The 18,032-nt window shown below is 42.7% G+C and overlaps 1 protein-coding gene across 2 annotated transcripts in view; it reads left to right on the forward strand.

The window, feature by feature from the left end:
* Positions 1-683: 683 nt before the first annotated feature.
* The window catches only part of kcnq5a (potassium voltage-gated channel, KQT-like subfamily, member 5a), a 111,387-nt gene continuing 94,038 nt past the window's right edge, over positions 684-18,032 (forward strand). Inside the window, exon 1 of one of the 2 annotated variants that reach the window (XM_014154579.3) lies at positions 684-1,332. In XM_014154579.3, coding sequence (XP_014010054.1) covers positions 995-1,332 — 338 coding nt within the window. In that variant the 5' untranslated portion in view covers positions 684-994. The remainder of the gene's footprint in view (positions 1,333-18,032) is intronic. The other variant, XM_014154578.3, reaches the window with a different exon arrangement.

Here is an 18,032-nt window from a genome sequence, read left to right on the forward strand (position 1 = left end):
CTATCTTAACTGGCATGTCTGATGGCAAGGTACCAGACTTTAGAAAAGTAGACCTACTTAATAAGACTCACATTCCTTTCAAACTTTTACCCAGATTTTTGCATAGATGCAGAGAAGCATATTTTGTTTCTTTAAATATAAGAGCTACCAGTCAGGAGGATACAGACAACTCAAGATGTGAGCTTAGATATGCAGAAAAAAAAGCAGAATTATAAATGGGTCTAGATTGCAGGAAAAAGCTGTTTCAGGTGTTTGAAAAATGTATTATATTGAGGCAGCATTTCAGAATACAGATGATTAACTCCTGAATAGGTTTTCCTCAGCACCACACGTGCCTGTCCCCTGCTCTGCTGAAGCCTCAATACAATTCCCAGGTAGCCATGGGCTTGTTGCTGTTCTCTAATTCCACATACTTTCTTTTCGAGGGATTCAATATTCTACACAACTGCTGTGCCATGATTGAATACGCGCGCACTGAAGAGCCAAACTAAGCGCCACTTTGGAAGGCAAGCTTGAACCGGGTTCAGAAACATCGAGCTGGTTGTCTGTCTGTGCAAATCCAGAGCCGCGTGGATATTACGAAGTCAGAGAAAGAGAGAAAGGGGGAGAGAAAGAGAAAGAGAGGGAGGGTGGGAGGAAGGATGAGTGAGTGTCGGGTGATTCCCTCCCCTCGCCAAATATCTGTCTAGGAGACGTTGACACTCCTTCATAACCCCGCTCTTCCCGCGCCTCACGCAGATGCCCAAAGCGCCGTGAGCACAGAAGTCTCCAAACCCCAGAATTCTACTTACCGCACCGAACCCCAGTATATGACAGCATAAAATAGCCTAGTGTTAATTATAGTTATTTACATTCATTCATCAATATAGCAGTATGCTTTTCTTTCCTACACCTTAGTTTGCTTTTCCAACAGACCTCTTTGTGCAAACTCTTTTATACTCTATGTGCACGTCCCCGTGGTTACTGCACATCCCCAGCCGGTATTGGTGATGCCATGCCCCGCAACCACAGTGGCGATGAAGCCAGTTCTGGGCTCTGGATGAAAACCTCTCCAGGGCGTCGGGCTCAGAACTATAGGTTGAAAGATGTGGAGTCTGGACGGAGGATGATGAACAACGCTGTTCGAGTCGGAGACGGGATGCTCTCGCCAGGCGCGGCAGGTGCAGGGGGCGCGGAGAGGCGAAAGGACGCCCGGTTGAGTTTGCTCGGGAAGCCGCTCATCTACAGCGCGCAGAGCGGGCGCAGAAACGCGCACTACCGTCGTCTCCAGAATTACCTCTATAATGTACTGGAGAGACCCAGGGCATGGGCGTTCATCTACCACGCCTTCGTGTGAGTATACAAGCTGTTATCATGTAGGCCTCGTGTAAACAGATTTAAACAGTAATTTAATGGTAGGCTACTTCATCAGTCACCTGTTGCTGGGAATTCTTCTAGCGCACAGAGCTACAGAGGGGGAAAGACAATGATTAGAGATTTTGTGCAAGTGAAGTAAGTGTACTCAAAAAAGTGGGTTCCTCAAGGGAAGGGTGATGGTTCTATGTGGAACCATACTGACACTTTGAGCTCTTCACTGGTTCCTTGCCGCTCAATAAAGTTTTTTTTCTCCACACTTTAAGTGATAATTAAAATTTAGGGGCAGCAGCTCATATGTAATATTTTGCAGCGTGGTTTGTTTACAGCTCTTTTTGTACAACCATGTGTGAGAGTGTCATCCCAGTTGATCTAATCTGTTGTATTATGCTATATCACATGTTATATAGGACTATGGACAGTGATGGTGTCTTGTGACAGACTCACATATGGCCTTGTGTCAATTGAGAACGTTTGACTGAGTCAGTAGTTCCCAATGCTCTCCCCAGGGACCCCCTGTCATTCCAGAGTTAACACACCTGATTTAACTTCAACTTGTTAATAAACACGTTAATAAAACCTATAGAATTTTAACAATATAATATGGCTATTAAACTAGAATAAAACCGCCTGTATAGTTCTACAAATAACATTTAAGAGTTAGAAAGGTTCTTTATAGAACCATTCTCCATAAAGATTATATAAAGAACGATAATATATAGCCCCAAAAAGGGTTGTAAACATTGCGTAACAATTTTTTGGGGGCTATATAGAACCTTTTTTTAATGGTTCTTTATAGAACCGTAGGAAAAGGCTCTTTATAGCACAATTAATGTTCCATTTAGAACCTTATAAGCATGGTTCTTTATAGAACCTTTACAACAACAAAAAAACATATTGAACAATATGCACCATATAAATGATATTGGTGTGTGTGTGTGTGTGTGTGTGTGTGTCCAAGTGCCTTTTCTGAATTGTTTCATTGTAACAGCTGGATGCTGCTGTTGTAGAAAATACGTCTCTGGATAGAACCAAAAAGGTTTCTATTGCTTGCTTCATATATCGCACCCCTAAAAGTTCTATATTTAACCCCTTTGTGGGTTGAAAATGGCAGAGTTGGGCACTAAAAGCGCCTACGTTGGAACGTAGTGGCTGTACAGTAACATGTTATACATGACGTCCGAGCTCAGGCTCTGTGCTTCACAGCGCTGTATGGGTTTTCACTGACAGCCGTTCTAAACTTGAGCAGCTTGCGAGACAAGAAGTTGCCCCCATCCCTCCCGGTAATTGGGCAACTTTTGCACATGTTTTGTTGTCTGAGTGGGGGAAATGCTGTAAATGAAGATGACTTGATGTGTTTTGAAAGATGAGGATTATAATAAATGCTGCTTTCATGTCATACAAGCAAGACGAACACCCGTGAGTCCGTATACAGTGTCAACGTCTATGATCACTATGTTTGATGTACATTTACAAGACGACAAGTCGTCATACCCTGGGTTGTTCTGAACAGAATGACTCTATGTTTGTTTATTGTGAAGAAAATGTGTCTCTTCACACGCACCTGAATGCACTCACGACTCCTCTCTATGTGCACCAAAATGACGGTCTGTTTCTCTGAATTGCCTTGTGAAAGACTAACACTGTAAGATCATACTTTATAACTTGGCTAGTCATGTTGGCAATAGAACAAGCTTTGGAATCATGCCCACCTGACCCACATTGCGATATATAATGGACCTTTTTTGGATTGCATAAACAACAACAGAAATTGTGTGATGGCAGGGATGCAGGGTTGTGTTGCAAACTTAACAACTACACGTGTGCTTGCTCTAGTTCCTCAGCAGCACAACTAGGAGAGCTAAAAGACCTTATAGTTGAAGACTCTTCTTTCAGCCATAAAAATGCATTGAAACTGTGCACACTTTGGAGAGGTGTGTGTCCACTTGGAGACACCAGTTAGTTAGTCTCATGCTGCACTTACCCCATGTTTTCCAGCAATAGTCCAATCATGTTACTGAATGTATCCAGAGTATTTTCAGATTTTGTTATCAACAAATATGGCGAAAAGCACAGTAAATGTAAAATGCACATAAAATCAACAGTGTAACGTTTGGATTCAGTCTTGTGTCAGGTGAACTATTGTGTAGAATGTTATACTTTCTGTTATCTGACTCCTTCAGTCAAAGTTAGAGATCAAATTTCTCATCATGGGATGCGAAGCACTAAAATACATTGCACCCACATATATGCTTTCAATTATATAAGATGACATTTAGAGAGAACTGAATTAAGCTGGTCTGATGTCTTGCTGTGACACACACACGAACACACACACACACACACACACACACACACACACACACACACACACACAGGGGCCGGCAGGTAGCCTAGTGGTTAGAGCGTTGGACTTGTAACCGAAAGGTTGCAAGCTCGAATCCCCGAGCTGACAAGGTAAAAATCTGTCATTCTGCCCCTGAACAAGGCAGTTAATCCACTGTTACTAGGCCATCATTGAAAATAAGAATTTGTTCTTAACTGACTTGCCTAGTAAAATAAAAAAACACACACACGTTTGTGCTGAATTTTGTATTAATAGAAGTTAAAACAGTCTACTTACACACATTTGTGATGAATTTTGTGTTAGTAGAAGTTTTAACAGTCTACTAACAGTCTCCTAAGACTACAGTTGCTTCATGGCCATGGTGTGGAGTGTGAAGTAGGAAATTGAGCTGTCAGGTTGGGTAAGATGGGGAACACAGATGGGCTGTGAAGCAGGATGTTGAAGTTTTATTTGTTCATGCGGGACAGCAGGGTCACCGGGGTGAAGTCCTTACATCTTCCCTAACCATAGCTACAGATTGTACGCCAGATAATGTGATATAACCAAAGATTTTTGGTGTCCATTACTGGACGTTACAGGAAAGACCCATGTTTTGTACCACACAAGGAGGCTCCTCGCCATCTATGCAGGGAACATCTAGCATTTCTCAGAAAACTCTTTCTATGCGACGCGGCCACGGCCACGTGTAGAAATAGATGACTGAGATGCAGTGCCTTAGACCACTGTGCCACTCGGGAGCCCATATGTCTGATCACAGAATCAAATAGGCTCAGGTTCCTAATTTACACACTCATTCCCTCATCCACACAATGAGACAAACATTTAAAAGGGGTTAACCGATTCACAGTAAAGGAAGTCACTCAAATAAGTAAATAATAAGTAATCCAAAACACAGCACAACATTTTGAATAGGCAAATACTGTATTTAAAGCACTTCTAGGTTAATAAATTCAAAATAAAGCACACACGAGGGAATAAGGAAAAATAACAAAAATAGAATCCTAGGCACACGTGACACTTGGGCTATCTCTAGCCAATGTAAATAATCAATCACGGTCATGACATGCACATAGTGAATCTATTCTATAGCAGGAAAATGCCCAAAGCACTCACTTAATATTTTTTTTAATTGTAAATCCGCAGTCTTGTTGCTCGCGCAATAAACTCCCCGTCTAATTGAGTTCTATGCCTCTTTCTTATTGACTGTGTGAGGTTGAGGTTATTATAGCTTTTGGCTTTAACAATAAAGACTCAAGTCAATCAAGTCATTTCAAAAGTGTAAAGAGCTAAAAACGCACTGGGCTCGTGTCTGAATTGCAGCACTGGTAACAGCTAGTACACACTAAAACCAACTAAGAGGCCATGAACTCCCAGAGGAATGATGGATGGATAATTGTTGAGGTTTGAGGTTATAGTCGGACCCTGGTCTCAGGGGGTTTCAGGTTCGAATCCCAGATATTGTGGGATATGAACTAGAAACTGTTGGGTTGCTGACACAGAATATCAAGTGTCTTCTACTGCTGTTTTCCCCTAAAAGAAGGCACTTAACACAAATTTAACTCTAGGGGCCCTGTTCTGCTTCCTTCCTCTCATGATAGTGTGTTGTCCTTGAGGTTGGGGACAGTAGACAATTGTCTGGTTTCACAATGAGTAATAAGGTACTATTTAAAGTAATACGAGAACCCAATTGTAATGGCTTCAAATATCGCAAATAAAACACTTTGTCCTCAGATCATTTGCTTTGTAGTTGATGAGAGACCACAGTAAAGAAGAATAGAGTCTATGTTCATTTTTATTGCCACTTCGAGATCAAGTTATATAAATGCGTGTGCTTTAATTCCATTGAGGTTCAGTCTGGTGGCTCCCTTCAAAGCGAATGGATTTTTCATTGGTCATTTCAATAAGTCACAGTGGTGTGCTTACTCCAGCGGAAGTTTTTATTTTGCCCCCGAGTGGGTTCATTCAGTTAGTGCTGAGCTGTAGGTTAGAGACCACTAACACACACACACACACACACACACACACACACACACACACACACACACACACACACACACACACACACACACACACACACACACACACACACACACACACACACACACACACACACACACACACACAGGAACATCTCTCGGAAGGATTTAACCCCCGAAAGCACATTTTCCCATTGTAGTCTAGATAAATATATCTAAATGCACATGTAAAAGAAATGTCTCCACTGCTATTTTTACATTTATCAAAATGCTGCAGTGATATCCAACCTGAGCTCAGGCACAGATGTTTTTTTGTGTGCTTGTGTGTTATTTTATAAATCCTTGCTGTTTGTGTATGTGTGGGAGGTCATTTTACTCTCTGCGTAGGTGTGTGTATGGGAAGCTGCCTATGCCTGTGTGTATTGATATATATGTGACACTGGGGAGTGTGTGTGTGTGTGTGTGTGTGTGTGTGTGTGTGTGTGTGTGTGTGTGTGTGTGTGTGTGTGTGTGTGTGTGTGTGTGTGTGTGTGTGTGTGTGTGTGTGTGTGTGTGTGTGTGTGTGTGTGTGTGTGTGGGCTGACCACTTCTCTCCCTTTGAATGTCTCCATTGAACTTAGCTCAGGATTACTGGTGTGCGATCCTTGTAGGTATGTCTTACAGAGAAAGAGAGAGAGCGATGGGGGAACAGGTAGGAGGCTGGCTGGGTCTGGTCCTGTAGATATGTGATGAGCTTGTGAGTGCTTAACTTACTCTGGATACAGGTTGCCCATAGATATACAGTTGAAGTCGGAAGTTTACATACACTAAGTTGCCCGTGCCTTTAAACAGCTTGGAAAATTCCAGAAAATGATGTCATGGCTTTAGAAGCTTCTGATAGGCTAATTGACATAATTTGAGTCAATTGGAGGTGTACCTGTGGATGTATTTCAAGACCTACCTTCAAACCCAGTGCCTCTTTCCTTGACATCATGGTAAAATCAAAAGAAATCAGCCAAGACCTCAGAAAAAAAATCGTAGACCTCCACAAGTCTGGTTCATCCTTGGGAGCAGTTTCCAAATGCCTGAAGGTAGCACGTTCATCTGTACAAACAATAGTACGCAAGTATAAACACCATGGGACCATGCAGCCGTCATACCGCTCAGGAAGGAGACGCATTCTGTCTCCTAGAGATGAATGTACTTTGGTGTGAAAAGTGCAAACCAATCCCAGAACAACAGCAAAGGACCTTGTGAAGATGCTGGAGGAAACAGGTACAAAAGTATCTATATCCACAGTAAAACGAGTCCTATATCGATGTAACCTGAAAGGCCTGTCAGCAAGGAAGAAGCCACTGCTCCAAAACCGCCATAGAAAAGCCAAGCTACGGTTTGTAACTGCACATGGGGACAAATATCATACTTTTTGGAGAAGTGTCCTCTGGTCTGATGAAACAAAAATAGAACTGTTTGGCCATAATGACCATCGTTATGTTTGTAGGAAAAAGGGGGAGGCTTGCAAGCCGGAGAACACCATCCCAACCGTGAAGCACGGGAGTGGCAGCATCATGGGCTGAAATAAATCATTCTCTCTACTATTATTCTGACATTTCACATTCTTAAAATATAGTGGTGAGCCTAACTGACCTAAGACAGGGAATTTTTACTAGGATTAAATGTCAGGAATTTTGAAATACTGAGTTTAAATGTATTTGGCTAAATCAAATCAAATCAAATACATTTTTATATAGCCCTTCGTACATCAGCTGATATCTCAAAGAGCTGTACAGAAACCCAGCCTAAAAACCCCAAACAGCAAGCAAAGCATGTGAAAGAAGCACGGTGGCTAGGAAAAACTCCCTAGGAAAAACTCCCTAGAAAGGCCAAAAACCTAGGAAGAAACCTAGAGAGGAACCAGGCTATGAGGGGTGGCCAGTCCTCTTCTGGCTGTGCAGGGTGGATATTATAACAGAACATGGTCAAGATGTTAAAATGTTAAAATGTTCATAAATGACCAGCATGGTCAAATAATAATAATCATAGTAGTTGTCGAGGGTGCAACAAGCACGTCCGGTGAACAGGTCAGGGTTCCATAGCCGCAGGCAGAACAGTTGAAACTGGAGCAGCAGCACGGCCAGGTGGACTGGGGACAGCAAGGAGTCATCATACCAGGTAGTCCTGAGGCATGGTCCTAGGGCTCAGGTCCTCCGAGAGGAAGACAGAAAGAGAGAAAGAGAGAATTAGAGAGAGCATATTTAAATTCACACAGGACACCGGATAAGACAAGAGAAATACTCCAGATGTAACAGACTGACCCTAGCCCCCCGACACATAAACTACTGCAGCATAAATACTGGAGACTGAGACAGGAGGGATCAGAAGACACTGTGGCCCCATCCGATGATACCCCCGGACAGGGCCAAACAGGCAGGATATAACCCCACCCACTTTGCCAAAGCACAGCCCCCACACCACTAGAGGGATGTCTCCAACCACCAACTTACCGTCCTAAGACAAGGCCGAGTATAGCCCACAACGATCTCCGCCATGGCACAACCCAAGGGGGGGCGCCAACCCAGACAGGAAGACCACGTCAGTGACTCAACCCACTCAAGTGACGCACCCCTCCCATGGACGGCATGGAAGAACACCAGTAAGCCAGTGACTCAGCCCCTGTAAAAGGGTTAGAGGCAGAGAATCCCAGTGGAAAGAGGGGAACCGGCAAGGCAGAGACAGCAAGGGCGGTTCGTTGCTCCAGCCTTTCCGTTCACCTTCACACTCCTGGGCCAGACTACACTCAATCATAGGACCTACTGAAGAGATAAGTCTTCAGTAAAGACTTAAAGGTTGAGACTGAGTCTGCGTCTCTCACATTGGTAGGCAGACTATTCCATAAAAATGGAGCTCTATAGGAGAAAGCCCTACCTCCAGTCGTTTGCTTAGAAATTCTAGGGACAATTAGGAGGCCTGCGTCTTGTGACCGTAGCGTACATGTAGGTATGTACGGCAGGACCAAATCGGAAAGATAGGTAGGAGCAAGCCCATGTAATGCTTTGTAGGTTAGCAGTAAAACCTTGAAATCAGCCCTTGCCTTAACAGGAAGCCAGTGTAGGGAGGCTAGCACTGGAGTAATATGATCACATTTTTGGGTTCTAGTCAGGATTCTAGCAGCCGTATTTAGCACTAACTGAAGTTTATTTAGTGCTTTATCCGGGTAGCCGGAAAGTAGAGCATTGCAGTAGTCCAGCCTAGAAGTAACAAAATCATGGATAAATTTTTCTGCGTCATTTTTGGACAGAAAGTTTCTGATTTTTGCAATGTTACGTAGATGGAAAAAAGCTGTCCTTGAAACAATCTTGATATGTTCTTCAAAAGAGAGATCAGGGTCCAGAGTAACGCCGAGGTCCTTCACAGTTTTATTTGAGACGACTGTACAACCATCCAGATTAATTGTCAGATTCAACAGAAGATCTCTTTGTTTCTTGGGACCTAGAACAAGCATCTCTGTTTTGTCCGAGTTTAAAAGTAGAAAGTTTGCAGCCATCCACTTCTTTATGTCTGAAACAATTTTGGGGCTTCACCATGTTTCATTGAAATGTACAGCTGTGTGTCGTCCGCATAGCAGTGAAATTTAACATTATGTTTTCGAATGACATCCCCAAGAGGTAAAATATATAGTGAAAACAATAGTGGTCCTAAAACGGAACCTTGAGGAACACCGAAATTTACAATTGATTTGTCAGAGGACAAACCATTCACAGAGACAAACTGATATCTTTCCGACAGATAAGATCTAAACCAGGCCAGAACTTGTCCATGTAGACCAATTTGGGTTTCCAATCTCTCCAAAAGAATGTGGTGATCGATGGTATCAAAAGCGGCACTAAGATCTAGGAGCACGAGGACAGATGCAGAGCCTCGGTCTGACGTCATTAAAAGGTCATTTACCACCTTCACAAGTGCAGTCTCAGTGCTGTGATGGGGTCTAAAACCAGACTGAAGCGTTTCGTATACATTGTCTGTCTTCAGGAAGGCAGTGAGTTGCTGTGCAACAGCTTTTTCAATTTTTTTTGAGAGGAATGGAAGATTCGATATAGGCCGATAGTTTTTTATAATTTCTGGATCAAGATTCGGCTTTTTCAAGAGAGGCTTTATTACTGCCACTTTTAGTGAGCTTGGTACACATCCGGTGGATAGAGAGCCGTTTATTATGTTCAACATAGGAGGGCCAAGCACAGGAAGCAGCTCTTTCAGTAGTTTAGTTGGAATAGGGTCCAGTATGCAGCTTGAGGGTTTGGAGGCCATGATTATTTTCATCATTGTGTCAAGAGATATAGTACTAAAACACTTTAGTATCTCCCTTGATCCTAGGTCCTGGCAGAGTTGTGTAGACTCAGGACAATGGAGCTTTGGAGGAATACCCAGATTTAAAGAGGAGTCTGTAATTTGCTTTCTAATGATCATGATCTTTTCCTCAAAGAAGTTCATAAATGTATTACTGCTGAAGTGAAAGCCATTCTGGCGGATCTGAGACTCCATCTTGGAAGATTCTTTCATATCAAAATGAAATGTACAAAAATAAAAGGTCCTTCGACTATTTTGCTAAGATGTATGTAAACTTCCGACTTCAACTGTACCTTCTGCATCATAAAACTGACCTTAGATCTGATTCTATTAGCAACTTCTTCTATCAACTTCTATCAGCCTTAGTCCCCCCCAACCCCACTCTCCCCTCACTAAGCCTGTTTGGATTTCCCTGAGTCGTTGATATCTGCAGGTCTGATCCGACCACTCTAGCATGAATCTGATAAATACCAGGCCCTACACTTGCCAAATAGTGCTCCATTATTGAATCAATAATGGCATTACGATCCAAAAATGTACTGCTGTGTGTTTGGGTAATCAGATTTTCTGACCCGGGACAGAATCACCAATTTGCATCATGTGCTAGCCTAGGAACCAAAGTAAGTTTCCACGGACTTATTCTGTGTGTTTGTGTGTGTGATTGTGATGAAGAGCCAGTTTGTACTAAGTAAATGTTTGTGTATGTGTAAGCGGACGCTTACGCAGAAATGATAACTGGATTGTGTTGCTCAGATGCTTAGCTTAAGTGCGTCAGCACAATTGATTCAAGAGACTCTGCAGTGCATTGACAGGTAACACAACTCATCTTGTTGGTACTCTGACATTAGCTGCATTAACATTACTTTAGAACTAACCTTATTTACACTGTAACTCAGTTCGATTTTTACTCCATTTTGTGTCACTGTTGTCTCAAGGTCAACTAAACACAACCCACATACACATAAAACACCCAGGGTTTTGTTTCACTTTTAAAAGGCACATTGTGTGTTGGCAGGTACCCTATGGACAAAGTAGGCAAAATAGAGAGAGAGGAAGAAAGGATGAGAGAGAGAGAGAGAGAGAGAGAGAGAGAGAGAGAGAGGAAGAGGCACATAAACAGTGTGTCACTGAGATTATGAACGGACACGGACAGAGAGAGGCATTAGGTGAACGAGACACTGTTTGATCCTTTACTAGGCTCTGTGACACAACCCAGTCACCACATCCCTGCTGAGCTTTTTCTTTCATCTGCGCCCAGAAAGAGAGAGAGGTAGAGGGAGAGAAGGAAGGGGAGAGAGCCTGGTGCCTGTGAGGAAGAGAGAGATGGTTATCTCTTAATCTTTAAACTATCTCCTTATACACCAACCCTAATGCATGCACAGAGACCCTCGCGTCTATGAAAGCACCCCTTCTCCCTTGACACATCTCATATCATTAAATCAAGAATAGTGTAATAGGGTAACAATATTAGCCTATCACTTGGGAATGATATATTAGCACTTGTGAATCCTCCCCACTTTAAGGCAAACAGCGCATTCTTTTTTTTGCGACTTTTTCATATCATAGTCTCACACCTCATGCAGCCTAGCCCATAGGTCTATATATGTTTTGGTAAGGTTTGTATCAAAACTAAAGTGTCCAAATAACTTCTTAAAATAAAGCACATGAATCCAGTTTACAACGGGTGTAGAGCCTAACTGGCATACCTACGTAGAGCGTGAGTTTCAAGTTTGGGGAAGATCATTTTCAACATTAAAATGCACCTTTATAATAAAAGCATTACATGCACAATTGCATTTGTGGTCACTTTTGAGAATTATGTTTTCCTGCTAATGGAACATTCAAGGCTTATAGCCTGCTGCTATGTGCACATTGCTCCCCTATAATGTGAAGAAATAGCCTAATAGTTTATCAACATTTTAAGCGAAACGTTCTGATCTGTTGCGTCAGGCTCATTGCTTAAAACAGGTTTTGTTGATGCTAGTGGTTGTATTCATTTGGGGTCTATTGCATCCCACAACTCTCCCAGATTGTTTGGAATATTTTTTTCTCGCACAGAATAGAATAGTTAAACTTTTATACTATGGGGGATAGTAGATTAAAATAGGCTAGTGTTTTTGCTGTTCAGTAGGCCTATTTATGTTGTTGGCTGATGAAAAGTAAATGTGGACAGTTCTTTCAATATCTTCAAAATGCACCTCGGAATTGGATAAGGACGCTCGCAGTTGCGTCCCCGATGTGTCTGTCTTCACTTGTAGCCTGTGAGAAAGACCCAATCATGTGATGGAGAGCCACGTGAGTGAGAGGTGCTTTGGCACGCAGCCTGGAGAAGGGAATTATAGTTATTATATTCAGCCCAAGGGCTCAACGGCCACCGGCCGCAAAATGCATGGATTTTTTAAAAGGGGTATTACGACCCCAAAAGAGGATGCAGCCAGGAAATTCGAGGCATTATAAAGTGCTTGTCAAATTGTGAATGAGAGACTGATGAAATGTGTACAGCCTGTGCAAAAAACAAAGCAGAGCTCATGCCTTTCATGCAACTTTTTTCAAATCATCATTAGTCACATCATGCAGCCTTACAATGTATGAAAAATCAAAACATATAGCCTAACATTTGTATCACAACTAAAGTTACATAAATAACTCTAAATTAACCGCTCAACACAGAATAGCCGCATGTGCGCACTCCCTCAAATTGTTTGGAGAAAATATCCTTTCTATTTTATTCAGCTATGCTCAATTGTATTCTTCATACCATAAAATACTATAAAGTAATGCCATGGAATTCTAAGCAAATCTAAATAAACTAGTGTAGCCCACAGTCATAGGGGGTACACCATTTAATGGAAAAATATCTGTAACGGGTCAGGGTTAAGGTTAGGGTTAAGTTTAGAAGTTAAGTCAAAGGGTTAAGGTTAGGGTTAAGTTTAGAAGTTAAGTTAAAGGGTTAAGGTTAGGGTTAAGTTTAGAAGTTAAGTTAAAGGGTTAAGGTTAGGGTTAAGTTTAGAAGATAAGTCAAAGGGTTAAGGTTAGGGTTAAGTTTGAAGTTAAGTTAAAGGGTTAAGGTTAGGGTTAGGGGAAGGGCTAGCTAAAAGGGTTAAGGTTAGGGTTAGGGGAAGGGGAAGGGTTAGCTAACATGCTAAGTAGTTGCAAAGATGCTAAAAATGAGTAAGTAGTTGAAAGTTGCTAAGTTGTCCATGATGAGATTTGAATTTGCAACCTTTGACGTTCACATTATACACCTCCCTATCCACCCATGTGTGTTTCAGTGTGTGACTGGATGTTTTTCTGTGGCAATGTGTGTGTATGTAATAAAAGGTTCTTGAAATCACTGTGCTGAGAACATGTTAGTGGATCTGTGTGTATGCCTATTAGTCATATACTAAACCCTCAGGAGAGATGCCAGTTCCCCCAGTTGACTGTGAAGCTGATTGATAGAGACAGACCACTCTGAGTGTTCTCTGCCCACACAAAATGCATTCCAGTTGGGGTTGAGCTACCCAGGACTCCCTTGCCCAGCAACACTGGAGCAATCACTCTGTCAGATCTCACCATGCAGGAATACCCCCCTGCCCTCAGCCCATCACTCAGCCTAACTCTCTGATTGTATGTCAGCATAAGGAAGTTCCGCTGATTCAAGAGATTGTAATTGAGGGCAGGGGAGTTTGTGTGCCTGTGTGCGTGCTTTAGAGACCCCTCCCACGCACACACATCATCTTGCTGTTGCGTTAGCTAGTCATCCTGATATTTCCCTGACAGCCTTCCTGATTCAAGCAGGGCTCTCTCACCTGCCCCACACCTACACGCTTTTCTCCAAACACAAATACATTTTCTTCACCATGAGACAGACAGGCAAGGGCTTAGGGTGAAGTACTGTGCTTTTTCACTGCGATAAAATAGCTGACAGTGTCCAGGCATGTTTTGTCTGGACCTCAGGAACAGTAACTGCTGCTTTTGCAACAGCTAATGGGGATTCTAATAAAATACCAAAATACCAAACTATGCCCATGGGCAGCTAGCATCGGTGATTCATATATATATATCTATATAAAAAACTCAGCAAAAATAGAAACGTCCTCTCACTGTCAACTGTGTTTATTTTCAGCAAACTTAACATGTGTAAATATTTGTATGAACATAACAAGATTCAACAACTGAGACATAAACTGAACAAGTTTCACAGACATGTGACTAACAGAAATGGAATAATGTGTCCCTGAACAAAGGGGGGGTCAAAATCAAAAGTAACAGTCAGTATCTGGTGTGGCCACCAGCTGTATTAAATACTGCAGTGCATCTCCTCCTCATGGACCAGATTTGCCAGTTCTTGCTGTGAGATGTTACCCCACTCTTCCACCAAGGCACCTGCAAGTTCCCGGACATTTCTGAGGGGAATGGCCCTAGCCCTCACCTCCGATCCAACAGGTCCCAGATGTGCTCAATGGGATTGAGATCTGAGCTCTTCGCTGGACATGGCAGAACACTGACATTCCTGTCTTGCAGGAAATCATGCACAGAACGAGCAGTATGGCTGGTGGCATTGTCATGCTGGATGGTCATGTCAGGATGAGCCTGCAGGAAGGGTACCACATGAGGGAGGAGGATGTCTTCCCTGTAACGCACAGCGTTGAGATTGCCTGCAATGACAACAAGCTCAGTCCGATGATGCTGTGACACACCACCCCAGAGCATGACAGACCCTCCACCTCCAAATCGATCCTGCTCCAGAGTACAGGCCTCGGTGTAACGCTCATTCCTTCGACGATAAACTCGAATCCGACCATCACCCCTGGTGAGACGAATCCGCGACTCGTCAGTGCCAGTCCAGTCTGGTCCAGCGACGGTGGGTTTGTGCCCATAGGCGACGTTGTTGTCGGTGATGTTTGGTGAGGACCTGCCTTACAACAGGCCTACAAGCCCTCAGTCCAGCCTCTCTCAGCCTATTGTGGACAGTCTGAGCACTGATGGAGGGATTGTGCGTTCCTGGTGTAACTCGGGCAGTTGTTGTTGCCATCCTGTACCTGTCCCGCAGGTGTGATGTTCAGATGTGCCGATCCTGTGCAGATGTTGGTACACGTGGTCTGCCACTGCGAGGAGGATCAGCTGTCCATCCTGTCTCCCTGTAGCGCTGTTTTAGGCGTCTCACAGTACGGACATTGCAATTTATTGCCTTGGCCATATCTGCAGTCCTCATGCCTCCTTGCAGCATGCCTAAGGCACATTCACGCAGATGAGCAGGGACCCTGGGCATCTTTCTTTTGGTGTTTTTCAGAGTCAGTAGAAAGGCCTCTTTATTGTCCTAAGTTTTCATAACTGTGACCTTAATTGCCAACCGTCTGCAAGCTGTTAGTGTCTTAGCGACCGTTCCACAGGTGCATGTTCATTAATTGTTTATGGGTCATTGAACAAGCATGGGAAACAGTGTTTAAACCCTTTACAATGAAGATCTGTGAAGTTATTTGGATTTTTCCAAATTAGCTTTGAAAGACAGGGTCCTGAAAAATGGACGTTTCTTTTTTTGCTGAGTTTATATATCCATCCCTGTCCTCTCTCTCTCTCTCTCTCTCTCTCTCTCCCTCTCTCTCTTTTCCCATCTCTCCTTTGACGATCGTTTATCTGCTTCCTAAGCTGGTCTCATAGTTTGCTAGAAAACCCTTCCAGGTGACCTGCTGACGTGACCCCTGGCCTAGCAGGAAGTGACCTCTCATGCCCTGGCCTGAGGAGGGTGGACCTTGTTGCCATGTGTCTAGCAACCTGCCTGGGAGTGTAATGGGTGGTTAGGAACCTGACGAGTATCACGGCTACTCCCCAGCCAACCTGACACAGGCAGGAGGAGAGAGCGAAAGGGAGGGAGAGGGGGAAAGAAAGTAAAAAAGAGTGGAAGACAGAAAGAAAGAAAGAGAGAGAGAGAGAGATTGAGGGAGAAGGAGAGAAAGTAAGGGAGTCAGGAGGGTGAGGGGAAGAAAGGTATTATGGGAGGAAGATGTATAGAGAAAAAAATATGAGAGAAAGAGGAGAAGAGGGAGAGAGTAGTCAGGTTGGCGTTTTTCCTCATCTGTGTCTTTTATCTTTCTCACGTATTGTGCCTTTGTCATTGGGGCTTGCTCAACTACTACGGTTTGCTCATCAGTGATTCTTTGGCAGCACAAGTGAACAAGGCATACCTAGTCTTTGATGAAAAGTTGTTGAGGTTAAGTGAAATGGAATTTCAACCTCCATATCACCACATCATCCCTCGCTCCTCTCCTCCTCTGCGGGAGCCGGCCTCTGATGATCATCCAGACATTCTTCCCTCCCTCTGTATGTGTCCTGTCTTGATGAAATATGCATTGAAAGCACATTAACAGACTTTTGGTTAAATTAAATATTTAAATCATTTCCCAGTCCACACTCTTTTTTTTCAAGCTGCTGTGAATCAAAAGAAAACTTGAATCATGAGCGCATATTGCGTTTTTGAGGTTTAAGATTGCTCTTTGTTGTGGCGCGTCTGCCAGTAAACGTCCTTTTAGTATTTAGGTATTTGGTATTTTATTAGGATCCCTATTAGCTGTTGCAAAAGCAGCAGCTACTCAGCCTGGGGTCCACACAAAGCATGAAACATGACATAATAAAGAACATTAATAAACAACAACAGCTCAAGGACAGAACTACATAAAACATAATTTTTTTCATTTTTTAAGGCACACGTAGCCTACATATCAATACATACACACAAACTATCTAGGTTAAATAGGGGAGAGGTGTTGTGCTGTGAGGTGTTGCTTTATCTGTTTTTTAAACCAGGTTTGCTGTTCATTTGAGCAATATGAGATGGAACGGAGTTCCATGCAATAATGGCTCTATATAATACTGTACGCTTTCTTGAATTTGTTCTGGATTTGGGTACTGTGAAAAGACCCCTGGTGGCATGTCTGGTGGGGTAAGTGTGTGTGTCAGAGCTGTGTGTAAGTTAACTATGCAAACAATTTGGGATTTTCAACACATTAATGTTTCTTATAAAGTTCAGTGAGTGTGGAATCTTTGCATGTGTGTTAGTAGCTTAATGAAATCGATAGATTTTCCATTTGTCACTACCCACTGGGCACAGACATGAATTTAATGTCATTCCACGTTGATTCAATGGAATTTCATTGAAATTACATCAAAATAACATTCAACCAGTGTGTGCCCAGTGGGCAGAGCCATCAGAAACGGTGAATCTGCATGGATACCATTCCTGTCAGGGACTCTTCCCAAGGCTGCTGTATCAAGGCTGTGTTCAGAGTTCATATAGATAGACACTTGAACGCTGTGTCGTGACCAGGGCTGTAAAGTGCCACCAATTTGGTCGCAAATGCAGCAAAATATTTTGCTCTGCGACCAGGAATTTTATTTTGGGAGCACTGTGCGACTATGAAAAAAATCTCCCAGATATTAATTGATGCAATGATAATGGTTCGCTGTACCGTTGTTTCTGAGTGCCCTAGAGAAACAAACAAATACAGATTGGTTAGCGTCATGGTTGCACCATTACTACAGTGAAAACAGATTGCTTCTAGACCAACCATGTCAAAAGATTCGGGCCATATTACCGGGATGACATTTTACATTTATAAATCATGTTGTGGGCCGTTCTAAAACTACTTGCGTGTTGTTAACCATTTGTTTACACTTTGTTCAGTCATGTTACCTCAGTGGTTAGCTAGTTAACAAACAGAGGGGTATACTACAATCGAGGTCAATGACTTAGCTAGCTAACTTCACAGAATTTTCTGAAACTATTTATTTTTTAAGAAGATAAGCATGAAATGGGCATGGACTAATAGACTCAACAACCAAAAACAAATATCTAACTATAGCTTTCCTAACGAACCAGAAAATCAATAGTTATTTATAGTTGTTTATCAAAGTTATACTTTACCAGTATATCCAAACATTTGGTGGCACAGAAAGAAAGGAACAGGGATATCTTCTTCAGGAGATCAATGATCATAGCAATGAATGCATGTTGTCATCACAAACCGGATTCTTCTAAAGAGACAATGTACAAT

This window comes from Salmo salar, chromosome 18, assembly GCF_965601325.2.
Source record: "Salmo salar chromosome 18, fSalSal1, whole genome shotgun sequence".
NCBI classification, from domain to species: domain Eukaryota; kingdom Metazoa; phylum Chordata; class Actinopteri; order Salmoniformes; family Salmonidae; genus Salmo; species Salmo salar.